General features: G+C 45.7%; 1 protein-coding gene across 3 annotated transcripts in view; it reads right to left on the bottom strand.

Moving 5' to 3' along the window:
* Positions 1–27,173, bottom strand: part of LOC118793259 (serine/threonine-protein phosphatase 2A 55 kDa regulatory subunit B gamma isoform) — a 66,502-nt gene that overhangs the window by 22,171 nt on the left and 17,158 nt on the right. For 2 of the 3 annotated variants that reach the window (XM_036551349.1, XM_036551350.1), the window contains exons 2-6: positions 24,860–25,029; positions 11,283–11,380; positions 8,490–8,655; positions 5,542–5,654; positions 3,318–3,495 (exon numbers count right to left, since the gene is read on the bottom strand). In XM_036551349.1, the coding sequence (XP_036407242.1) occupies positions 3,318–3,495; positions 5,542–5,654; positions 8,490–8,655; positions 11,283–11,380; positions 24,860–24,941 (637 nt within the window). In that variant the 5' untranslated portion in view covers positions 24,942–25,029. The remainder of the gene's footprint in view (positions 1–3,317; positions 3,496–5,541; positions 5,655–8,489; positions 8,656–11,282; positions 11,381–24,859; positions 25,030–27,173) is intronic. The other variant, XM_036551351.1, reaches the window with a different exon arrangement.

The following is a 27,173-nucleotide window of genomic DNA, read 5'->3' as shown; positions in this document are numbered from 1 at the left end:
CCGCGCGTGAGGGGAGGAAACCACCGCCCCACTTCTGGGGACTATTCATCATGTCGTCCTCATTCTTTCCGTGGACGAGCAGACACCGGCGGGTGTCCGGGACTCTGCTCCAGTCGGCCTGGACCATGTCAGCCTGGCCATGCAGCAGCCCCGGCAGGGGTGTTTCTCCTCTCCTCCCGCGGTCATAAAAATAGAAGTTCAAAGGTCACACAGATATTACTCATCCCCCCCTTTTAGCGACAGGAAATCCAGCAGCACCTCACTATCACAGCAGGAGGTGAACTCACAGCCACATGGGTGATACACCAACCTCTAACAGACCCACAGGGCACCGGTAGCATTCACACTGGGCCCCTCTGTCAGGAGCACAGCTGTGCCTCAGAGGAAGGTAGAGGATTTAAGTCTACAGAGAGGATACCTGGGTGATAGACCTGTCTGGGTGCAGTATCAAGTCTTTAAGGTATACAAATAAGTCCTTAAGGTCTACATTTTGCTTTGTACTTAAATGTCAATCTAAATAATGTGCTCACTCGATGTCACACAGCCTTCATACTGTAGAAAAGGCATGTAGAAGAGAATGAAAAATCACTGCCATGAGGCACGATCTGACACGTTTTGTCGAGATAGCTGATGTTCTGTGAGCAGTGCGATTGCTGCCACAGAGGTGTCAATAACGTCAAGGACACATACAGTACGAGTGTAAATTACACATTGCAGCAGATGGACATAAATGCCTGTCCTTGTAAAATAAATAAATAAATAAATAAAGGAAAATTGAAACAAAAAAATGAAAGAGCCAAACAGAGTGCCAAACAGAAAGTTTTACAGTAAAGTGGTTCTTTATAAATCATTCTAAAACAGGCACAAAATCAATCCCGCAGTGTACAGGGAGTATGTCCTACGGTTGGGACATTCAGTGAGTCATGGGCATTACTGACATGACATGACACCACTCTTCTGCAGAGATGACATCACTGGTATTGCTCAGTGATATGTATATTGTATAGTTCAGACTGCTGACATGAAATCACCAATGAAATCACTCCATTTCAGAGATTACATCATCACCGGTATGCCTGTATAGTTCAGTCTTCTGAAGATTACATCATCGACAATATAACTGTACATCTCAAACCGCTGAGACGTCATCATCACTGGTATCCCTACAAAATTCAGACTGTTCCGTCTACAGTCACTACCACCACTCTCATCAATTATTTCCCCTCACTTCTGGTGATGTCTGATCCCTATATTACAGACTCAATGCCCCACGTCCCTCCTTCATCAGGTTTAAACAAGGCGCTGTGCTATCTTTATAGTGCAAATGATCACCCACGCCCCCACTCCCCCCTCCAAAAACATGCAAAGAGACGGTCCTTTAAAGAAACCACGGCTTGGCGCAAATTAGCTACGGAAGACTGCAGAATACCAACGGCTGCATACTGATGATGTAGAACGTGGTGTCAAAGAGCATAATTATTCCATTAGCCTACGTTACGGAACTGTTTAATCCCAGTCATTACTAAAATCAATAAATAGCTGAGCAAAGTGCTGAGAGTGTTTCTGAATCCAAAAAAGATCACACCAGTCGGAGAAGGATTTTGGGTTTACAGTGTGTCTTTTGTTTAACATTCTGCGTTCTGTGTTTCTGGCAGAGATCTATTTCAGAGGGCTTTTTGCAATGGTCTCACCATGAGTGTGTTAAGCTCCATAAACCGTTTGACCCCTGAGGTACTGCTAAGCAGTGAGGTTTATATTCGATACTGGCTGCTGTACTCTCTCCTTCTCTGGCTGAGGGGGCTGATGGGATATGGTATAATGGGGTGTGTGGAGACAGTGGGGGGAGGGCAGCAGGGGTGTGTGGAGGCTGGATGGAGGTGCGGGTGGCTGCAGTGGTCCTGCTGTGGGGGCTCTTGGCTGGGGGGGTGATGAGCGGGGTGGGCGGGGTGATGAGCAGGGTGGAGGGAGAGGGGGGCAGGATCCCGCTGCGATACTCCTTGAACCCGGCAGGTGTCCCTCGTCCACGAGATCATCAAACACTGCTTCAGCTCAACACCTCTTCCAGCTTTCACTCTGTTTCTCACTAATTGTTACCAAAGGCTACAAGCACAGAGGATCACAGCCTCCGCCCGTGGGTCCATCATAACCACCGTCACACACAAACTGTGCCTGCAAGCAGCACAGCAGAGACCTGGGGCAACATCAGCCAGTTAGCTGCGGCACTGGTAAACTGGTCATAGCAGAAATGAGTGCATGTGTGTGTACCTGGCATCATACTACAGTAAGGCTATAAAAGATGCACACAAAGCCAATGCAAAATAATCTGCATTACTGCAGTTCCTGGAGGGTCTGGTCCATGAATCGCCTACCCCTGACCAAACCAGCCCACATTGCTGCTCTACAGGGCCAAGGGCAGGTCAGGGATCTAGTCACAGTCAGTCAGACTGGCTACTGGAAAACACTGGAATCATACTGGAAAACTCTGGAATCCTACTGGAATTCTCCTGGAAAATTCTGGAATCCTACCTGAATCCTAATGGAATCCTGCTGCAAAACATACAAGCTACCAGGAAAACACACAATAGGCAAACCTCTTAGCTAACTACAAAACTCAGAGCTAACAGAACACAAGATCTATGAGGTGTGAGAACAGCAGGATGTCTCAGAGAAGATCTGTCTGGTCCCATCGGGCTAATGATCACCTCGCTTCCTGCTACAGCCTGCTTTAGGGAACAGACACTCCTGTCCGATCAGTGAGCGTGTGAGAGGAGCGTGTTGCCAAGCAGACAGACACTGGGAGAATGAAAAGCCATTAAAAACGGCCTTGTCTAATGAATCACACCTCCTGCTGTTACGCACACAACCCTGTGGAACTGTGCCAGCAAATCTGTCACACACACACACTCACAACACCTAATTCTTAACTCTTTTTATTTGATCAGTGGATCCATCACAACCAAAACCTATTGTTTGATCACTTAAAAAAGCCATCACTCACAACGCTCTGTGTTTTAAGCCCCTACTTTTGTTATGTATTCAGAGTTGAAATTTAAAATAGAAAAGGGCTGGATTATATGCAGAGAGGAATCACTGGCAACTTTCTAATATGTCAGACAAGGCTACTGTTAAAGATTGACATTGACTTGTCTCACTGACCTTGAAATATGCCTTTCCTAATGAATGGATGTAATTGGCAGACATTGGTATACAGTATAAAATTGGGTAAAGGTGTACACATAGACAGGTAATGGCAAACAAAGTGTACCTTTACCTGTCTTGCTAAGGCTCTATGTCAGGTATAGGTAAGGCAAGGATACTGAAGCTGCGATCGGTGATGCCCAGGTGCCACAGGTTGATCCGCAGGTCGTCGGCAGACATGTATGTCTCGCAGTCGCTGTTGACGGAGATGGAGTTGACGTGGTAGGTGTGGGCATTGGCGAAGATCCGTCTGGGGCTCACCTCCACCATCAGATCCATGGGCTTCAGAACCGGGACCTACAGGGAGAAGAGGCCATACCTGGTTCGGGTCCTATCACACAACTGTGACTCCAGCTCAGCGGCCGGTCATTAAGTGTGAGCGCCAACATACAGAGAAACTGCAGATCAGAACACTGTAATTCTGTGTGATACTAGCGCTGGTGGAGAGGAGAGGAGGAGGAGGGAGACTGGAGGGAAGGAAGGGGAGAGGAAAGGAGAGGACAGAGGGGGATTTCTCCTTCACATGATGCACAGACTGGGCTAATCTCCTAGCAACAGTGACTCCTCCCCCCAATCCAAAACACACACACACACACACACACGCGCGCGCACACACACATGCACACATACACACACATGCTAATCACCCAGCGTGAAATTAATCTCTTTCAACAGACACGAGAAGACAGAAGCAGAACCACCCACTTCAACTCTAAAAATGTACCAGTTTAAAAAGAAAAATGTTAAAACAATGCGGCTTTGTGATCTGACAAACATTTGAGCAATGCAAGGATTAAGAGGAGGGAGATATTTGACACTCGGCTGACTGCCAACCCCAGCATAGGTTTAAACTGACCTCACAACAATGACCTAGCTGCAGTATCGAAGGTTACATTTTACATTTCACTGTCAATGAGCTGTTCCTAGATTCAAGCTACAGTAGGTTCACATAAGCACATATGCACAGCAGGTAACGCTGGAACAAGTGGTTTTCTTCGGGGGCTCACACAACTGTCCTGCAACTCCTCTGCCATGCCTACACCAACCCATTGGGCTTTTTCTCCATTTCTATCAAACAGTTATATTCATATTATTATCACCCTGAAACCAATTAGGTGACAGGGGAAGTTCCAATAAAGTTCCCATCATATTCATGTCATATTACTATAATGCCTTGAGACTACCAAGAGGATGGAGGAGCATGCAATGCATTGTAAAAGGAGGGACAGGCGAATATAATAGCACACACTTTTCAGACGCTCTGTGCTCTGTCTGGGTGCACACGCAGTGTGATCTAACACATAATGTGTCCGAGTCCTCCGGCCCTCATTCGGCACACCCCCACCCCCTTCTCCTGTTCTCTTCCTCCCTCCTACGGCAGCCAGCCTGCAGTCCTCATTCGCTGCTGCTCCTCTCTCCCCTTCCCCTTCTTCAGGAGCTTGGTCCTGCTCCCCCTCCACCCCACCCCCACCCCCACCCCCACGCCCACGGCTCCTCCTCTCTGAAGCAGACTACACCAGCGGCTCCCTCGGCACCCACACCAGAGGAGAGCGTCACTCGCAGACACACCTGTGCAGCTGACCTACTTCCGCGTTCCGCGCAGACGTGGACACAGGGGGCCGTCTCACCACGTGCCAGACGCCCTGAAAAAGGTCCCGCCAGCGCGCCGGAATAGAGCATTCGGCCCTTTCGAGCTGACGTGGAGAGGGGCGGTCGCGTACCTTGGCTCAGCGCTCTCTTACGATGAACAGCAGACTTTATGTGTGTTTTCGCATTGTTTCACATTAAAATAGTCTCAGCATTTTAGCTTCACAGCCACAGCGTCAACCTCCACAAATGGTAGGAAACCTTGGATATCTCTATGTGCAGCAGAGAACTTTACGACCCAAGCACACAATCATTTTCACGGAGCGGCAGTGTAGCATCATGGTAAGGAGCAGGGCTTGTAACTGAAAAGTTGCTGGTTCAATTCCCCGCTAGGGCTCTGTCGTTGTACCCTTGTGCAAGGTACTTAACCAAGAATTGCCTCAGTAAATATCCCACTGTACAAATGGATAACATGTAATAACAGTAGCTTATGTAACTCGCTCTGGATCCATCTGCTAAATACCAATAATGTAATTATTAGAATTTATTTGCTTAGCAGATGTCTCTATCCAACTTGCATGCCTTACATATTTACATATTATCTATTCATGGATACGTCCTGAAGTGATAGAGAATAAGCATCTTATGCATGGGCACCAAAGCAGTGCCCCACCTCGGGACTGGAACCTGCAACCTTATAATTACAAGCCCAGTGCACTTCGCCGCACTGCTGCCCCATAGTGGTGCTGTTTTTACCTGCAGGGACGTCACCGTGGTGAGGTCCTTCAGCCTCCCCTCCTCATCCTTCAGGTTGTACCCCTCCGGCCGCTTGTCCCGTTCGCTGACCTTCCATAGCTTAATGGTTTTATCTGGAAGAGAACAGCAGGAGACTGTGGGTGCTGTTTCTGTAAGGACTACGCCCATTAACTGACTCCAGAAATGGAAGAATCTACCAGCTGCCTTGTGCTAGATTTTACAGTTGTACATTTTTAATGATGTAGAGTACCACTCAAAAGTTTGGACACGGCTGATTGAGATAATGGGAAACATGCATTCAAAGATATTCTGATCTAAGGACTTATGCTTAAATGCTTGAAATTTGTTTCTTAGTTTGAAGTTTATGCCTATGTATGCATTTATTTCCAAAAATAAATGATTGTTTAAAAAAATATTTTTTGGCTACTTTGAAGAATCTAAAATATAAGCTTTGATTTGTTTAACACTCATTTGGTAGCTGCATAATGTGTTACTTCACAGCTATGATGTCTTCACTATTATTCTAAAATGTAGAAAATAGTAAAAATAAAGGTTAAAAGTTGTGTTCAAATTTTTAACCGGTACTGTAAACACAACAGTCTAGTGTGCCAGGCCTTGTTAGAATACTATACAGATCCTATCTAGGACACAGGTGACACTCCTTGAGTAATTGCAGTGTGCCATGCAGTAGACATGGGTCTTTTGGCACAGAGGGTGGAGGGTTTGGCCCTGGACCTTTCTTACTTTCACCCTGGTTATAATCTGGGCATCCTGCACCACTGTCACTTGACCCTCCATCTGTCACTAAAGTTGACCTTTCATGCCCTTGTGAGAGGTAGTCCATGAGTCACAGACAAAGCCTATACGAGAGTTTCTTAAAGACTGATGACTCATTTCCGAGAATCCCTGAAAATAAAAGCAACCAGACACTCAGGTAAGGAACCACAAAGAGTACTACGGCAGGGCCCTAGCCATGACCGCAGTCCAGCACTTCCTTGTTGCTTTCAGTAATGATAACTGTGCAAGGAAATGAGAATAAGAAACTATTTTTTTTTTTTTTTATAATTCTCTCCTTCATAGAGACATAATCGTCAGAAAATCTCCCATGAGCAGTCTTGCGTCTCAGGGTTACATCCTCTCTGTATTGTACGGGGGGGAGAGATCCATCAATGCCAAACTAAATGACAATGTAATGAATCAAATCCCCACCCCATCCTACAGACCCCACTCCACTTCACCCCCAATCCCGTGGCCCATTTTCACTGGACACGCCCACGTTTATACTGACCTTGCTGTCCCCGACCTCTCATTGATAAGCACACGCAGAATCGCTAATGACCCTCATCACAGTTCACCTGTCTCTATCTATCCACCCTTCCCTCTCTCTCTTTTTCTCTTTCTCTATCAATCCATCTCTCTGTCTATCTCTCCCTGCCTGCCTGCCTCTCTTAGTTTTGATGTTGATTCCATGATATTCAATGCTCATTGACACACAGTAGGTGTTACATGCAGAGTTCACTGCGTGATGTGTAATACTGTCGTTATGTGATGTGCAGTTTGATGTGTGATATGTAATGGACATTAAAGAGGAAGACTGACAGAGCCATTCGCGTCTCTTTTGGGGCCTGTGTGTCAGCATGGGGCCTACAGGACCCAGCTCACTGGCCCCCTCCTGCCCTGTCCTGCCCCTGTCCTCTTGGCAGTGGAGCATGGCGCCAGGGGACCTGATGTCACGGCTGAAGCACACGCAGCTGGCCCCTGTCTGAGGACGCAGTCGGTCACACAGCCCCCGGCACTGGGACAGCAGTCAGAGCTGAGGAGCAGCAGCTGGGTACTCCCCTCCCCCCCTCATCCCTCTCTCCTGTACATCCCTCTACCTTTTATCCCTCTCTCCTCCTACAGTACACATCCCCCAACCCTCTCCCAACCTTCTTTCCTCTACCTTCACACACTCCAGCTCCCCCCCTTTCTCTTTCCTCATCCCTCTGTCCTCATATACTGTACCTCTCTCCCCCTTTACCCCTCTACCCTCCTACACTACCTCTGCCTTACTTTCATTCCTCTCTCCATCTACACTACACCTCTCCTCTCATCCCCCTATATTCCTGTATGCCTGTTTCACCTTCGTCGCCCTCTCCTCCTAGACTCTACAGCTTTTGTCACACGTGCCCCACCCTCCCATCATAACCCTTCACCAGTCCCTGCCCCAACCCCTTCATAGCTCCTCTCGGCTGTATCTCCCTCTCTCCCTCTCTCTCTCTCTCTCTCTCCTTCTCTCTCTCCTTAGATAGGAAAAGGACAGCCATGTGTCTCTGACCCTTCTCCTCTTACACCCTGTGTTTGGATCTCATGCAGGAACATGACCTTCAGGACACTGCAGGCCAACAAAACCAGATCCCTTTACACACAAAAAAAACTCAACAGCAAAGTGAAATAAGAGTCAGAACTTCAGCTTCACAACCAGGGAGAGAGCAAGAATTGAGAGCAGAGGGGAAAAAAAGCAGAACTCTTTAACACCAGCTCTGATGATGGCAGAACAGATAAAAATATGAATAAAAACCAGCACTTTTGTGATTAATACATACATGCATCAGATAGGTTAGTGGCAATAGGTAGCTGACTATACTTCCACATAATGCTGCATATATGACAACACTAAAACATGGCAGGACGTTGACGATATGATCAGAACTACCACTCACAATAATGCGCAGACAACATAGATGTATTGTGTAGATCTGCCTGTTTAAAATGTATGCAAACATTTAATGTGCATTTTCCTACAATAAGATACTCGGTCATTTAAAGATAAAAAGTCATTAGTAAATGTTTTTACTAATGTTTTATTATTTCCCCTTAGTTCATTGTTCAGCATAATATGATGGACTGAGAATACCTCAAAGAGGCCACACCCACTGGATGATGTCAGAGATGGAGTGATTGCTCACCATTGGTGGAGAGGAGAAAGTGGGCTGCGTTCTGCTGCGGCAGCCAGCGGATCTTGTTGATCTTCTCCTCGATCTCCAAGCTCTTCAGGTAATCGAACTCGGGTTCGTGGCTTTGAAAGGTGCTGTAAACGTTGTACTCGCCCTGGCAGTAAGGCTCATTTTTACTCTGCAAAGATCAGACCACAATTACAGCTTTCAAGACACAAAAACTATTCCATAACCATTATGCCAAATGCACCCACTATGGCACTGTATGTAGCCTCAAACAAAGCCAAGCGTTCTGAACCCCACCTTTCACCTGCTCATTCTTCTTTTAGCTGTGACGAGCTAGGAGACGGACACTGTGTTTCAACATGTCTCACTTTAGAAAGCATTATTGTGTATGGTTTGATGTGAAAGTAGACCAAAAGAGACAAAGTGACTTCTTTTCATTATTGCCTCCAATGTAAGGGAAATGGTTTCAAAGTTACCTTATTTTTCTCTCAAAGGCAACATCTAATATTGGTAAAACTACACTGATAATAATTACAAATTCATACATTATTGCATGTCCCTTTTAAATGTTTTTCAATGAAGGGATGAGATTAAGTAAAGTAGTGATATACATGTCATTATACTGTAGGTTAATTTAGCCCATTTTAGATCAGTTTTCTAAGAGGTAAAGTGAGTGTTTGTGGGATCTGCCTATGGGCTTGAGGGAGGTAGAGGAACTTAAACTGAAGAAACTGAATTGGTCTAGAGAGCAAATTGAGCTGAGAGGATATTGAATTTGTAATTGTATTTTTTAACTGATTTAAAATCGGAATTGAGAAGAATGGAATTGACTTTCAATTAAAACAGCTGGTCGGGAATTGGAATTGAACTGATGGAATTTACGGGGAGAAGGAATTGAATTGGACTGACTTTTGTCGAATTGACCCCAACCCCTGCTAGAAAACACAAGCTTAGCTGCTTTAAAAGCATATGTTTGCTTTACAACATGATTCAGTGATGTACTGCTGTACTATTTGTTCCTGCTCTTGACAAATGATGTGACCACACAGACACCGTTTAGCAGTATGAACCATAGTTATGCTTCTAAAGTGCATTGGAATCATTAGTCAGTGATGCCATATTTTCATCAATTTGGACCTCTCACACACTGCTGACTACCAAACCTCTGTAGTGGTACTGATGGAAAATGGGGACAAAAGGCCTATATACTCCAGAAACTGCACTGGTGCTGGGCCTCTCAAGGTGTGAATCATGAGGTGTCGGTAATAGGAACGTGGTGTTTTAATTTGAATACATTTTCATAACATTAATGTAATGATGGAGGAGCACTTCTCACAGCCTGGGCTCGGCAAATGTCACCCATTTTCTCTAACAGACCGTTGTGTTCTGTGTCTTATACAACAGATGAATATTCCTTTCTTTCTGTGCTAATACAGTGCAGTTATGTAATGTAATTGTATATGAGGTACAAAACATATAGGGTTAACATAATACTAATTTACCAAACAATGTTAGAGATGTAGAAAAATAGTTTAGAATTTCAGGCACAGTGGGTATGTGCTACATGTGGAGTTTGTTGCTCTCTATCTTTGGATTGCCCCATGAAAAAACCTAGACATAGGTACAGACGCTACACATATTTGTCAGAGAGAGAAACATCTTGGATGAAACTGGTTTCACACTACAGCCTGTCAAGTAAGCTAGTTTTTTCACCAGGGGTGATTTAGGGTAACACTGGAACAAGATTCTCATCAGTATGGCCATTGCATTCTCCTTATTCTCCTGCTGTTATAACAGCTCATCAGCATGGCCATTGTGTGCTATATCCCCCCGTTGCTGTAAGAATTCATCGGCATGGCTCTAGCGTGTTATCTGCCCTTGCTTATTGTGACAGCGAGTGCCGCAGAAAGAGCTGAGCGATTGCTTCTCTTTCAAAGGTTAATTGTTCTTGTTAATTGCTGACTAATGATAGCCCTGCCGCCTGGCAGGTCACAGATCTCCCCCCTGCACAGGCAGCCTCAGAGCTGCCCTGGTTTCATCTGACGAGGATGCGGGCGTATCGGATTTGTCTGACCTTCACTGAGGAAAAGATCTTGTCTATATAAAGCAGCACACGGCATCTGCATTGATTTTTTTACTCCTCTTATGCAGCTGACAGTCCAGCGCAATGCATGCCATTGTCTCCCGGGATATTTGCATGAAAAGATCCAAATTTATAGCTTTTTAAACATCTGTGTTTATATTAATGGGAACACTGTATTCAACATGCATTTATACATGACCCAAGTGGGGTTTGGGGGGGGGGGGTTGAAGGGGTTTGCTTTATCACACAGGTGATAGGCAATCAGTTTATGCCTGAAACAGCAGGCTATTAGCCAACCAAAACCAAATACTTAAGCATTTCCTAAGATTTATGGCTCACAAACAATTTATAGTTTTTTTTTACCGATATGTCTATGTGAAGGAATATCCTTTACTGGCACTAAAAGGGCCATCACTGTGAAGGTCTGCCTCAGACTAGTGCTAAAGCAGTAGTGTATCTGCACAAAGGCCTTTCTTACATTACATTATATTATGCTACATGCATTTAGCACACGCTCTTATCCAGAGCGACTTCCAGCTCAATACAATATAAGCGTTTCCATCCAAGTTAAATGAGCAACATTCGTCAGACTAGGTTAACAACACTTCCAGATCAGTGAGTGTGAGCATTACACCATTCAAGCCCTACCACAAGTTGACTTGTGCAATCTGATTAAGTTCATGTACAAACATAGGCATGTTTCTGAAGGCCCCTACCTCGGTTTCCCTCTGGAAGATGACCACTCGACCCCCCTTGTCCCCGGTCGCCAGCAGTTCCCCCGTTTGGTTAAACTCTACTGTGGAAATGATATCAGCTGGAAGACAAAGGGAGGGCGGGGTAGGGACAGACAGAGAGACAGACAGGCATTAGCTACACCGAAAAAAATAACCATGTTTGCCGCAAAGACATTTTTGCTATTTTTCTGCCTAACAGAAATTCAAAAGGATTGGCATAATGTAAAATGTTATTATCATCAAATTCCATCATTTCAATTAACCCATGTTCAAATATGCACGGATTCAAAATTAATCTGTCCTAAAATACCACTCTAGCATGCTCACATTTCTTGAAGCAAACAACAACTGCTGCATCAAATCACAGCAAATCCCATTCACTACAAAGAGAATTCAAATATTATCCTTCTTAAATATTGTCTAAAAACACAGACCTTCCGATACTGAGTTCACTTTTTGCTCCTTATGTGCATTTATCTCTTTTTATTTTTGTCTCTTATTTATTTCTTTTTCACAATTTTTAATGTCTTTCTCTCTCATCGAGCAAATTTCACACAAAAAGCTCAATGAGACAGAAGTGTCAGGTTGTCCTGTTACTTCCAGGAAAATGTATAGGTAAAAAATCCATAAAAACCTTCAGTAGGCTAATATGATTTTTGACACATTTGATCTTTTTTACCACTAAACAAACAAGGCATCATGGAACATATAAGGATTTGAATGATGTAACGAGCATCTGAAGAAAAAGTGGATTAGTGGCATAAAAAGGAAGTTTAATAAGCCAGCATTATTAAACTAACATGCCTAACAGCCCGAGAAAGGATTCTCTGCCATACTTCATAGAAAGTAGAAGCTAACAGCCTCTATTACAAAGTTTAGATGTGTAGCTCCATTGTGTCACATTTTGTCATTTCACTGTTATAAGCCATTTATAAGTCCTTAATAAACTAATAAATACATGTTTATAAATTATTCATAAACACTTGGTTTATGATATTATGATATAGTATTAAATGAAATAAGTAACAGATGGAATGAACAAAAATCAATGAACACCATCATCCACCAAAATCACCAAACATGCCACTGCAGTTGAAACAGATCTGAAAGATACTCTGTCACCAAGTTATAAAGTAACGTCCAGCAACATGCTTCAGAGGTTCATGAAAACTGAAAAAGAAAAAAAAAATCTCACAGAGCAATTCATTTAGCCTGAGAAAGCACTGATACATTGGCAAACCCCCAAGTCATTCTTCATTGTCCTGATGGCCAAAGTCTTTGTGTTTTAGCCAACTCCTATCTTCCTGGTAGGAGTATGTAGCAGTGTTTGCAGTGTACGCTTGTTTTTTAGACTAAGGGCAGCGCTGCTGTAGCCCTGCCTCTGTCTGCTAGTGAGAAATGCAGAGGAAGCCATGAGGTCCAGCCTATACAGGCATAAGAACAGGGTGGCAAGGTAGTACAGTGTATAGGGAGCTGGGCTGCCAACCCAACGGCAGTAGCTTTCCCTCTCAGGTACCACTCACTGCCAGTGTGTTGAACCTGATATAGCCAGTACATTGTACATGGATAATATGTAATAATGTACACTGCGTGCGTGAGGATAACACCATTCCTTAAGTAAATAAAAATCTTCCATCATAAATAAGCTGACTCTGAGATAGAGGATGTCCACCTCTCTTGTGGTCTCCATTCTGAGCAGCTGACTGGTTTGCACACTGAAGGTGTAGGCAGAATGCACTGATACAAATCAGATACGCTTACGAGGGTACTGAATTCTACTTCATCTTTCCCCTTTTATGAATGAACACAATAGTAACACATTTTCACGTGTTAGTTTAACCTATTTTTATTGATGACACCAACATGAATTTTAAAAGAGGACAAAAAATACATTGTTAGATATTCTCTTAGACCCCTTCAGGCAGGGTATTGCTGGCACTGACTGCAGTATGAACAGAATGCTTCCGGCATGGACAGACTCTGGAACATCAGTGACTTACAGCACTATCCCACTCAAACCCACTCAAAAAAAAAACCTCCCTCAGAAACCTCCTACACACTGATATTTACAGGGCAGATAGCGAAGGGAACACACACACACACACACACACACACACACGCTTCCCCTCTTTAGCACAATCACACTCTACATTGTTGTGGAGGGGGGTGAAGGGCACTGTACATGGAGCTCCTGAAGGAAAAAAAGAAATCATTCAGGTTTATGTAGACCATGTGAGAATGAGTATGCCTTTCAGGCTAACAGGCACAGATGCTACAGTATCTCTGCCAGGTTGCTCTCAGCTATGTCTGCCGAGAAAGCACGGAGTCCGGATCATCTGGGAACCAACCCTTCAAGCTGGCGCATTACAAGGCAAGGCAAAGGAATGAGACAATACAAAGTTAAGCACACAACCCTGCCAACACTCTCGATTCGTAACCCATACACTGCATAACCGGGGGCGTTTTAACCACATTCCTCTTTTCCTTAAGGGATTTGCAATGATCCTGGCAGCTTGAAATTCTAATCTAAAAAAAATTCCAGCGGCTACAATATAATCCACTTCAATGTTTACAGCAGAGTAATTCTTTTTGTTTCTTCAAACGCCATATTTAACAAAACAGCTACAATATTTAATTTTTTTGCAGGCACTGCATATTATATTGCATTGCTTTGAGAGAATATAAAATATATAGGAAATGTCATTTGTCAACAGGACTTCTGCCATGAATCCTTTCCACTGTTTGCCCAAATCAACCAATCAGCTCTCTGAACACAGACGTCGCCTAATCGTTTCCTCTTCCTGTTCCACTTCAGTGTAATCGGTCTTCTCCGACAGCTGTGTCACAGGCAACCTTCTCTGATGGGGCGATTAGGCGTCTGCAGTGACAAAATACGCTTAACCCCTTTTGGAATAGACAGTTTCTTTTTTATTGATCACGGTAAAGATCACATGACGGTAGAGTTAACCAGTTGGGATGTGTGTGGAGTGTGTGACAGCTGTCATACATCATACGTATGACTATGTTACTACGTGATAAAGGATAGTATGGTGCACACATGTCACCCCCTTCACAGAGACAGTACCCTTGTTTGACGAGCCTCAGAAGGACACACGGCCATACAGCAGATATCTTTGTGCTGATGGTCCTTTTTTATAACATTTAATGCGGAATGAGTAAATGGCATGCTGTCAGCCATGTCAGTTGGGAGCAGGCGAATCTGTTCTTCCCAGACTTACACACTGATCCTATCTGAAGCCCAGAAAAAAAAGCCAGATATCTTCGTCTTCCAGGAGCTCCCCCCTGTCCTGGTGTTTGCGGAGCAATATCTCTGCGCACACACAGACTTGGCAGGCGCCGCGCCCAGGATTTGGGTCTGAGAGGGATTTGAGAACGGTGTGCTTGAAGGCCCGCCCATGTGATCTAAACTGGAAAACCGAGCTGGGGGGTGATATAACCGCAGCAGCAGGCGCAGGGAGGATAAGGTCTCATTATCAGCGTTTCACTGCTGTTATCCTCTCCCCGTGGCAGGGTAGTGCCCGTATGCGCACTGTTCGGTGCACATCCCACATACCTTCTGCTGGCACACACGAGCACACACACGTAGACACACACACACACACACACACACACACACACACACACACACACACACACGCACACATCCATAAATACACAAATCCACAAATACACATCCATACAGACTAGCTCATTTTCCCCCCAGGCCCCACCAGTTCTCTTCCTCTTTTCTCCTTCAGGTTCCCTTCTCGTCAAAGAAACTGCTGTGAGGCAGCCTGCCTGCAGTAAGAAAAATGTGCAACTGCCAATTCATTCTCTGTGGTGACATCTAATTTAAGATGAGCTGTTGAACAAACGGTGGACAGACACGGCCGTCGTCGCTTTCTTTGCGAGGGATTTAAACTGCCATTCCCTTCGCAGCACAGATTTCCATTAATGCCAAGCATTACGCAACGCTGTGGCGCTGTGGCCATTTAGGCACATGGTAACTGCTGTAAGGCCATTTGTGTGACTGCTGTATGATGGAATACTGTTACTCAGCTCACAACAGAGGAGGGAAAAAACCCTGCCTTCTGTCAGGGAGAGGCTGGTGCTTGAATAAAGGTGGAATTGTTACAGTGAATTACAGCCCATCTTGAAGACACCATGATCTGCTCTCTCGGTATGCCCCCGCCTCTCACCAACCAACCCCCCCCCCCCCCCCCAACCAGCCAAACCCCACCTCCACAGAAAGCAATCAGGGAAAGGGGGGTGGGGAAGGGGAAGGCCTCATACACGTGTTGCCATGACGACTGGCTGAACTCAGAGTCTTATTGAGAAGAGGGAGCTCATCAATCAGAGGGGCATAATAGCCTTGTTGCTCGCAAACACCTTTAATTAAACATCAGGGATCACGCATTCCCACGACGATGCCGCACTACCTGTTCCTCCTTCCACATCACCCTGTGCACCTTAAGCTCTTAAATACAGGGCTCTGTTTTGTGTTCAATTCCCTCAATCACCTCACAGTGCAGCTTTAGTTTGTGTACTTCATTTCTCCACAAAGGGAGGCAGAAAAACACTGACCTCACGTCACCAAAGATTTTATTTTTCTGCAGAGCCATTCACTGTGGCCTGGTGGCGATCGTTTAACACGGCCTCTGTGGCAATTAGCGTCACTGTCTTCGTTGTGGCGTGAGCGGTCAGAAATACGATGGTGACTCATCGGTGCACGGTGCAGGATCCTAACAGACCCGGGCACCTGTGCAGTGAATGGCAAAAACATGGCCGCACCAGCGGAGAGCACACAGCTGATCCAGAAAAAACACTTGAGTCATTCTCCGCAATATTCTCCGGAACGCTCCGTGGAAACCGCTCCAGCTTGGCCTCGCAGCAGGATTCTAATGAACGCCGATACCCCTGTAAGCACACCATGGACACCGTCCAATGCGCAGAACTATCATGTACAATACACTAAATGATTTATGACACCCCTGTTACATAATGACATACACTATGAATGAAACTATGTAGCATCAGCCCCCTCACAACAGATGAACTTAGTGGACATTGAGAACATTCCATTCAGTTAAATAACATATTGTCCTAATGGACTGAATCACAAGCTAAAGCTACCAGATATTCAAAGCGTTTTTTGGATATATATATATATATATATATATATATTCTTTGAACCACATATTCAAATCTTCTTTGGAAGATAGGACATAGTTGCGCTTGTACATTCTGACTGAAGTCATCCAATGTGGGACTGTTGTACTTTTAATCAGTGAGTGTACAATAGTAATCCTATTTCCTGTTGTTGCAAGGTTGCAACATTAAATGAGCATTGGCATGTCGGCAACAGTTAAAAAAAAAAATCATCAGAGAAGCATCTGGTTGTAGTAATAAGAGGGGCTGTAGGGGGGAAATGGGGGGCCAGTGGTGGTGTACAAACCCCCCCCCCCCCTAACTGTAGTAATTAGAGACAATGTGCACCATTTATAAACGCTGTCTAATAAACCTTTACTATCATTGCCTTACACAGCAGGGAAATACCAACATCTGCAGGATGTGTGTGCGCATGTGTTGCTGTGTGTGTGTGTGTGTGTGTGTTTGTGTATTTGGGGGGGGGGGGTTAACATATTCTATGGGGACATAATTCTCCCCCACCTGATATACTGCATGGGGGGTTGATGGGGGGAGGGGAGGTCGAAATCAATTATTCAGCCTCTAGTAATGAGGATTCAACATGAGTGAAAAAAGCACAATTATTTTAAGTGTGGAAAGGAACACTCTCATCCTGAAACCATGGGAGGCAAAAAATGAAAAAAACAAAAAAAACAAAATGATATCTGCAATGCTAACAGTCAAAGGAAACTCCAGTTGCACATTACCACACCAGTACTGTTAAGAAAGATCTGAAGACACAGCTCTTCCACGCTCACCTGATCACCTGAATCACTACCATCCAAAGCAATTTCTTTTGTCCTAAACTCTGTTTTAATTTGAATTTTTAATTTTAATGGTTAAATGCACTTGTGTCTCTACAAGCTAGCTTGTACCTTGTCTGGCCAGCTATTGAAACAGCTATTGTCATTCAGCACTTCTATTATTCTGACTCCTTGTATGGCTTTTGCTTGTCTTGTACTAGTAAGTTGCTTTGGATAAAAGCGTTTGCCAAATGAATAAATGTAAATGTGAATGTAAATTCAGTACAAATCACCGTATCCATCACCCACACTGTAGAACTGAATGCTCTGTACCCACAGGTTCTTATGGTGGCTAAAGCATTTCTCCTCGCTGAAAACTAGAAGCGTAAGAGACATATTGTAATGGATGCTATCAAATTAACGAGACAAACCCCATAATAAGAGCCTGTAGTGTAATTGCTGACATTTCAAGTGATTAAACGGTTGCTGCCTATTTATTATTCTTCGGCTGTTTGTGAAGCGCTAATGTGATTGAACCTGTTTAGAGCGCAATCCTGGGGCAAGACAGGGGGAATCACCTACACGAAAAGAAACACATCGAACGCGCTCGCCTGCAGACCGAGATGACTCTTCACACGCCGCGGACAGCAAAATGAGAATAACCTGACTTGTGTTAATGTTTCGTTTTGAAATATGCATGTATGTGTGCATCATGCTCCATCTTTACTTATTGAGGGGGTAATTGAACTGATTTGATGCTTTTTCTCTAACTTTAACTAAACAATGCATGAACAATATTAGAGAGCTGCATTTATTGTACTTTGCGTGCATAGTTAGGGACCTCTGTGAAAACTGTCAATATCAGGTGTATTGTTATAGAATCCTCATAAATATTGCATATGTTTCCATTCGTAAATGCTATGTTTTTCATCGTTGTGGTTTTATGCTATATTATTGCAAAAACTGTATGAAATTCTTCACCCCTAGGGATGGTGAAATATTCTATCCATTCCTGTTCTTTGTTTTATTTCTCTTTAATGCAGCGTGCCGGCACTGAATCTTTGGGCAGAAAGTAGGACATCCCCCTATGGGCCTGGGGTTCACTTGGTCAAATTCTATTTCAGGAAATCTGAGAGAAATGATCAGAACCCCCCCCCCCCCCTCCTTTACCATCTGGAGGGAAAGATGCAATTAGGCTGCTGACACCGTGTAGCATCTACAACACCGCGGATTCACAGTCCATTAGCATTTCATTCCCTCGCACATACATGTATGCCACCAGACCCCCTGCTCCCACTGCACAGACACACAAAGGCGGTCAAAGGTCATGCTAAGGGATGTTACATCTCTAATCGGCCACCACATTAATGGTAATGCAGTTAACATGTAGACTTACATTATATTGTTCCAATAGTGGTTGCCTTTTCCTGGGAAATGCGTGATTTACATATAAATGTGCAAGATACTGTAAGCATGTATGTTTTTTAACCCAGAGTAATACAAATGAGGAGCCTTATTCAGAGGTACGGCAGCTTTTTTGGCTGGGATTCAAACCCTTGTAGATGCAGAGTTCATTGTCCGAACTGCTTAGGTTTGCTATCTGTATACACATTCGCTGAATCATGTCTAAAAATTCTCTGGAGTAAAATGTGAGTACAGGGCACATGTGCAGGGTGCAAAACTGAAAAGAAGGCATTGGAGAAAGAACCCAGCACACACACACACACACACACACACACACGCACACACACACACAGGACCACCAGGAACTTGCTTGGGGAACAGAGATTTAGGGTATCGGCCAGCCCTTCCCTGCAACACGCTGCTGACAGGGAGAGATGGGGACACCCTGGAGACGGGGAAAGGCCCAGATCCAAGTGACCAGAGCCAGGCCATGTGTGACAGCTCTGCTCTTTCAAACCCCAATCATCCCCCCCCCCCCCTCCCTCCCCAAACCTTTACCCACAATCCCCTGGGGCCCGTCAGAATAATTAGATTGAGAGGCAGAAATCTCTTATCAGTCACAGTGGAGGTGGAGGAAGAGGGGGGTGGCGGAGGGAGACCAGGGACTGGGGGTGTTGATGGGGTTCAGCAAGAGAGGCATATTGAATCCAGATGCTGACATGCTGAGAGCATGTAAAAGCTAATTTACACAGCCATATTAATGCAGCCCTTCACCCCCCCCCCCCCCCCCCCCACACCCCCCATCCCCCGTTCCTGAAATGACACGCTGAGAGGAACCACACACCGCACAGACAAGCCCTAACGGCACTGTGAAAACCGTCCTGACGTCTGGAAACGGCAACGACAAAACCGAAAACATCTGCTGTCGAGTCTCACAGGACCCTTGGACATCCGCGATCAGAGAAACTGTCATTCTTAGGGTAAGGATGGGTGTGTTAAACCGTTTAGCCTTTTTAACGAAAAAAGAAACAGGTGCACAATAAGTCGCAGATGTCAGGAAGAGTCTGAGCCATCGGGACATGAGGGTGGAGCATTTTAATTTGGGTCATCCCGTTTAAACGGCCGCAACACGAACAGAGGAGCTTTTATGCTGGACCAGGAACCTCTCTGATGCCAGCCTGCCAGACTGTAGCTTCCCGGCCAGATTCTGCCCCTGTGGGGAACCAGCAGTGGTTACAGTCTGGGCTGCCTGCTCATCCAACGGTGTGCTGCTGACACTGTGTGGGTGAGGTCAGGGAGGGGGAAATAGTGGAGTTTTTCGGCACATTACCTATGGCAAATAAAGAAGAACTTCCCAAATTCTGACCCGTTCATCCTGTCATCCAGGATTACTCCATACACAAGTCACTGATCTGCCAGGGAAAAGGGCCTGGATCCCCTGGGGCTTGGATTGTTTCAGGATCACCGTGGTAACACTCCTGCTCTTCATATGAAATAAACAAAAGCAAAACAATGCAACCACAATGGAGAACGATGCCTGCTGTTTCAACCCCGGGATTTTAGCACACCTGCAAGCGCACTAGTATTCATGACAAGTGACAGCATGCTGAAGAACGCTCAAGAAGACTGACTCCGAATGGAATCCCCTGGGCTCAAAGTAAACATCATAGAATCTGCATCCAATAAGAATCCGCAGCAGTGTAGCTGTCAATACTGTAAATGTAAATGTAAGCACTGGTGATATTTCATGGCTGCTAATGAATGCCAAAATGTCTCTTTAGACAAGAATCAATGGCACAGGTATATGAGGAAATTAGACGCGATGAAATGCTTAGTAAATGGACTTGTAACCATAACATTTTAAGTTAAAATCCAGGCCCAGGTCATGATGCTGTGCCCATCACCTTAACCCTTAATCAATACTGTCAATGACAAGCTGTGTGAATGGATGATATGTGAAATGTGAAATACATGAGCTATATTAGATAAGGGTATAATACCACTACTCCTCACTCTTATTAATAGCTGAGCCAAATAAGCTAATAGCTGAGGTACATTTGAGTCACTCCAAACGGACAGATTCGATCTTGTAGCTGCATCGGTGACGCTAATGAACACCCCCCCCAATCCCATCATGCCCTGCTGCGCAGCGACAGCATCTCAAACCTGCTACCTTTTAACAGTAGCCATAGCAACAGCGCAAGACACTGAGCAGTTATTCCAGGTCATCTCACAAGGCGCGTCCTTTCCAGCGAAGCGGAGCGGGACGCGCAGGGTGGGGGGGGGGGGGGGGGGGAAATAGCACGTCCCTTTGCTGCGAAGCTACGCTGCCACGCGGCCAGCCCACAGACCACCTGCGCATCACGTCATCAGCTGACAGCCTGCTACCCGCAGTCTGGGAGCTGTGGGGGGGGGGCACTTTTAGGAGGGTATCATGTAGGAACATTAGCCAGATGCCTTGCTCCCCCCCCGTTCAACACCGCGGCGTTACGCTCATCTGTCTAGCGAAACGTGGCCCGTGCACCCCGAGCCGGGGGGACCCTGTGCTCTCAGGCGGAATTCAGTGACGTGGAAAGTGTGAGTCACCCCTGTGAAAAGCGCTCTGATCTCGCCCGTTTGGAAGGGCCGCGTATAGCCCTCTCTGCAGCATATCAAATGTGCGTGGGCTGCAGAGTGATGGAGACAAAGACAGCGTGGCACCGCTCCCCTGCTCTCTCCACAAACAACGGAGAAGCCGACCTGGCACAGGGCTCAATGAAAAGCAAAAGCTTTTTTAAACCCGGGATGCCTTTGATGGCTTTGATGGACGGGTATCGTAAACATCATGAACATGCACACACACAGCCCCACAGACACCCTTCCCTTGACATCACACACACAGACACAAATGCACACTCTGCCATTGATATTCACCTACACACACACACACGCGCACACGCACACGCACACACACACACACACACACACACACACACACACACACACACACACACACGCACACACACGCACACACACACACACACACACACACACACACACGCGCACACACACAGCCTTTCATTGCTGGAATCTAGACAGAGGGAGACGGCACTGACAGAATCCATAATTCCACCCACGCCTCCATCCTCTGCATATTGACAAGGCACACCCACGCATTCAGAATAAAACCCCCGCCAGGGTAGACGGCAAGCAAACACAGCTTTGCAATCCTCAGTCAAGAGGAGTCTTCAAGAAGAGTAAGAGAGGCATAGGAAACCCCTGGTGAATACCTTCCTCCTCCTCTGTCTGTACAAAGCATGTGAGCCTGAGAGAGAGTATGTGTGTGCTTGTGCTGGAGCACGTTTGTCTGTCATATCTTATTCCTACTGCATGTTCCACAAGGTGCACAAGTATCCATGCTACCACTACCCCTTATACCACACTAGGCTTGGACTAGGGCAGCAATGCAGGAGAGCAGGACTCCTAACTGAAAGGTTGCCGGTTCGATTCTCCACTGGGGCACTGCTGCTGTACCCCTGCCTCGGTAAATATCCAGTAGTATAAATGGATAGCTGTAAATAATTGTATAAAAAAAAAAAAAAGGAAGAGGCTCAGAGGGGTAACTGATAACGCCACGGAGGCGTTTACACAAACACAAAGGCAGATCCGCTCAGTGTTTCTGCTCAGTGGCCTTCTGGATTCCCTCTCTTAATGAATCCTTCCCAGATTGGTCACACTGGTTTGCTCCAGGAGCTATTGTCAATACGGGTTACTAATCAGGACAGAGAAAGAGAGAACGCCTCCATCGATGCACACAGATGCGCTCATTCTCTCGGCTGCTGCTGCTGCCACACGGAAGACCAGCGTTAACCATTTCCCTTCCAGCTCAATGCAGAGGGGGGCTGTCTGGCAGCACTGTGGTACATGGCACTCCGCACGCTCCAAGGTATTATGGGTAAAGTACCTGCCTCTTTCCCCAGCCGTGTGCTTTCTTCTTTGATACAAGTGCAAAGAATGTGAAGCTTGTAGGCCACATGAGAGCTGAGTCCCAGACTCTGAAGAAAGCACCCTGCGTTGAATTCCCTGGGGTGATCTTACATGGTGTCGGTGAGGCGTTTTTAAGATAGCATTGGGTACGTCAGTCCCCCTGTACAAATTCTGCAGCTGAGAGGTGACGTGTGGCAGAGTGCTGCAGCCAGCTGTGATTCGTCTGTGAGGGATGCATGCTGGGGGCACGTGCTCCCCCCCCCACCCCCACCATTTCTATTAACACCAGAAACCCCTGGGTGTCCCGTCATCTCCCCCCGCATCAAACGCGGCTTCAACTCAACCCAGCCACACAGGAATACAAGAGGAGTCAATCGTGTCATTAAGAAGGACACTGCTGAATGCATTAAGGCACATTGTTATTCAAGCCTCACCCCCCCCCCCCAAAAAAAAAAAAACTGTGCGGGGGGGCTTATTTTTGAAACCCGCACAAGATGGATAAATCACAGAGTGTTAGCGCCGCTGCCGCATCAGTGCTATGTGTTGCTATGCGTCCTCCCCTTCCTCAGCCGAGAGCTGAGATGCACATGCTGCTGCCTGATGCTGGATCAGGACGGGCAGCAGAGTGCAGATCGCGTTTGTAGATGGAAAGATGAGAGAGAGCGCAGGCTAGTGAATACCCCTGTCTGTCATAACAGCGTCCCTCACCGTACGCACGCCGTCTGCACGCGCAGGGGACCAGAGCTCAGCAGACGCAGGCGACCATCATTTCCGAGGTGAATTGGAAGCGCGTGGCCTGCAGGCATGTATTTCATTACGGTTCATTAGGAATCTCTTTAAGATCCTGCGCCTGTTCATGGGAGGAAGTGAGCCGGAACCAAGAGCATATCAAAGAGAACCCTACACTCCGAACATCAGATACACACACGCACACACACACACGCATTGACACACAGGCATACAAATACAGGTACAGCTTATGCACACACACACATGCATGCACAAACACACACACACACCTACAGACACACATTCACATTTACACATACACATAAACACAGACATATACACACATACAGAAACGCACGCACACACACACACACACACACACACACACACACACACACACACACACACACACACACACACACCAGAAAGCAGATTAACCAAGAAATATTAGCAGGCAGACAGCTCTAAGAATTCAACTGAAACAAAATAATGTATAATCTATGATAATCTATGTTCAAGCCAAAATCTTAATGGATCAAATGTAACTCTGAAAGGAGAATATAATGCATAATATATTCACTACTCATATGTAACACTGTGCTCAAAATAAATGCATGACTTCAGATGGGCCAGGCTTATTAACTGTGTACAAGACACACAAATAAGCTATGAAGCGATGAATTCAGAATTAAATCAAAACTTCATCGACATTGAAGTTAATTCAAAATTGCAATTGCAGTGGAAACAGCAACCTCTGATAGACACGCAAGGCAATGCTACCATGTTACCATGTCCATAATTATGGGCTGGCAGGGGTCCAAGCTTTCATTTAATTACAGCCATGAAGTATAGACCTATTCCCTGTGGTGTGTTCTTAGCCTGAAATTAAATCAATACTCTGACCAGCTGATCACATATAACAAACGTGGTGTGACTGCAAGACTTCTTTTCATTATTTTTACATTTTAAAAAGCCCAACACCAAACACAAGCAATCAGGCATTTCTAGCAGATAACATGGAAGTTTGGATTTGATGCTGCCTTGTGACTGTTAAAAAAGGGTTTTAATATGAGATGGAGGGGGTTGGTTCTTTGGGAGCTCCTGACTGATTCTCCCCTACGTCCTGCAGATCAGCTGAATGCATTTGATAGTCACATAGTGATGGGCAAAGCAGCGTCACAAAACACTATACTCTTTCATTATTAGATGTGTTTTTAACCCAGGGTGAGTTTGCATGCCTTACATACTAGCACATTGCCTTAGATACTTATATAAACTCAATTAAGCACATTGTAAGCACAAAGTTCAATACATACAAAACATGAACTTTCCACTAAGACATTGCACGTCCAGCTCCTTAACCAACATGTCACCCTGTCACACATTTTGATGGCGTTCTTTGCCCCTAGCTGGTGACATCACCAGCAGCTGTGACCAATGGTAATATGCCCCCCCCCTCTGTGACCCATTCCACCCTTCATCCTTTGCTTTGCTTTGCTGTCTATCCTAGGTGTGAATAGTTAAAATCACCTTCGGTGTAACTGGCAAACTGCTTGGCCTCCAGAGAGAGCGAGGCGATGTCGGAGCAGAGGACCTGGATGGTATTCAACATCCTGGGGGGCGGAGTCCAGGACAGGCCTGCCTAAGGACCCAGGCTGTGTTCAGCTGCGTTCGGAGCCAAGGCTTAGCCACAAGCAGCCCTAGAAGAGGGGGCATGGTCTAAGTTACAGCGTTCACAGTGTGGAGGAATAGTCCTAGCGCTCTTATGGTTGTAGCCTTTAAAAAAAAAAAAATACAAGGTGTGTTAACAAATCATGCAAGTGGTGAACTGATGTTTGGGGGTCTTCAATTATTTTTTGCGGGGACAAACTGTCCCACCCCCCCCCCTCTCCCCTGGAACCCACAGCCTGTATGAGGGGTGACAGAAAGGGTGTGGGCCAAGTCTCCAGTCCCTTTGCCCCTCCCCCTCCCCCCTCTAATCCTGACCAGTCCTGGGAGAGAAGAGACAGCAGGTGATGAGTTGGGGCAGAACTAAAGGGCATGCCCTGCTTGCAGGGGCTGGTTTGTGGGAGTCCCCCTGAGGCCATTTTGGGGGCTATAGCACTGTCTACATGGGTGTGGCCAGAGGTCGCACACGACCACAGGCCTACAGTATACACTACAAGCCTCACAACCTGGCTACCAGTCTGTGTAGGCCAGATTTCAAACTGTCACTATTATCCCATTCTATTATTACAATCATCATTAATTTGTCACTGCTAAAATGTAGATATGATACACAGGAAACATGCTATTTGAATTACTGTTGAGAGAAAACTAAATCTAGACAGAAAAAGTTCAAAGTTCTGCAGCCACACAAAAAAAAGCATTTTCTAACATCATAGTTTTACATATTGAAGAGGGTGAGGTGTGCCCTTAAACTGAGACAGAGACTTGTGACAGGCAGGTGACACGCAGGTGACACGCAAGTCACACGCCAGTGACATGCACCCGTGGGATTTTTTTTTTTTGAGTTGCAGTGAGAAGACTTTTTGGCTGTGGTGAGGGCGATGTTTGTTTTGGCAAAAGACTCATTTTGCTGACATGCCTCACTCAAATAAAAGAAATGACAAAGATGAAATGAACAGGAAAAAAATTATTATGTGTTACGAGAAGTAATCATCAATCTCACTGCCAAAACATTGCGCCGCTAAATTACTAGGAGTAGCTCACTAGCCTAGCCGCCATATTGGGGTCCTCGACACAGAAGCAACAGAATGACTGAGGGTTACTGTATCAACAACATGGCGGTAGCAAAGCAGACAGGCTATGTAAACATCTGGCACAAAGCTCTAGCTGAAGCATCCGTAAACTGGTTCTACTCAATAGTGACACAGGTCACAGACACAACTTGTCATGAATGGTTGAGGGTCAACGTACGAGTCACAGGAAAAACAAACAGTCTCTGTTTGGATGGTAGTGCACACCGTAAACCACACAACCCCTCCTCTACTGATCCCAGTAGAGTTGTTTCCACAGAAACCATCCTGAATATTCTCCCAACTGTCCCCTTTGGTTCATGCCCCCGTCCCTCTCAGATGACCCAGCGCTGGTGACAAAAAGCTCGGCAGCAGAAGATTCTGCCATTTGGTCATCACCTTATCATTACCCAGAATTCCCGTGCTTCCGAAAACACTCTGCCTAGCATGCCACAGTGTGCCACTTGACATACTGACACAGAAGCAACACTTCAGATCCAATGGCACATCATTATCCTAAACATGATTAAAGGAAGACTATTCACAGCCTGTGGAGATATTTAAAAAGACTGGCAGTTAGCAGACACTCTTATCCAAAGTGGTTTACATAGGTTGCTATTTTTACATGTTATCAATTTATACAGATGGATATTTATTGAGACAATTCTGGGTTAAAGACCTTGCTCAACAGTGCAGCAACAGTGCCCCAGCGGGGAATCGAGCCAGCAACCTTTCAGTTACGAGCCCTGCTCCTTTCCACTATGCAACAGTATCACCCCATCAAAACGTCTCCTTCGAATCAGAGTCAAACCAGTGCCCTAAGGATTTGCACGCTTATGTACATGAAAATACAGGTTTACATGCACATTTCTAGCTTTGCCCATGGGACTGAGACCCTCAGGCAGACCCCTTTAGAGAGCGAGCTGGTGATGCCTTTCCCTGTCCTCTGGTCACAGAGGCTTGGAGAGGCCAGCACTGTGTGCCCACACTGTCACCCTTCAGTGCAAAGTAATTATCCTCTCTTCCTCTCTACATTAGGATCTGCACTGAGGCATCTGAGAGAGGGGGGGGGGAGGGATAGAGAAGGAGAGGAGAGAAAAAGGAAG

This window comes from Megalops cyprinoides, chromosome 18, assembly GCF_013368585.1.
Source record: "Megalops cyprinoides isolate fMegCyp1 chromosome 18, fMegCyp1.pri, whole genome shotgun sequence".
NCBI classification, from domain to species: domain Eukaryota; kingdom Metazoa; phylum Chordata; class Actinopteri; order Elopiformes; family Megalopidae; genus Megalops; species Megalops cyprinoides.
This window is presented reverse-complemented; position numbering and strand designations above follow the sequence as displayed.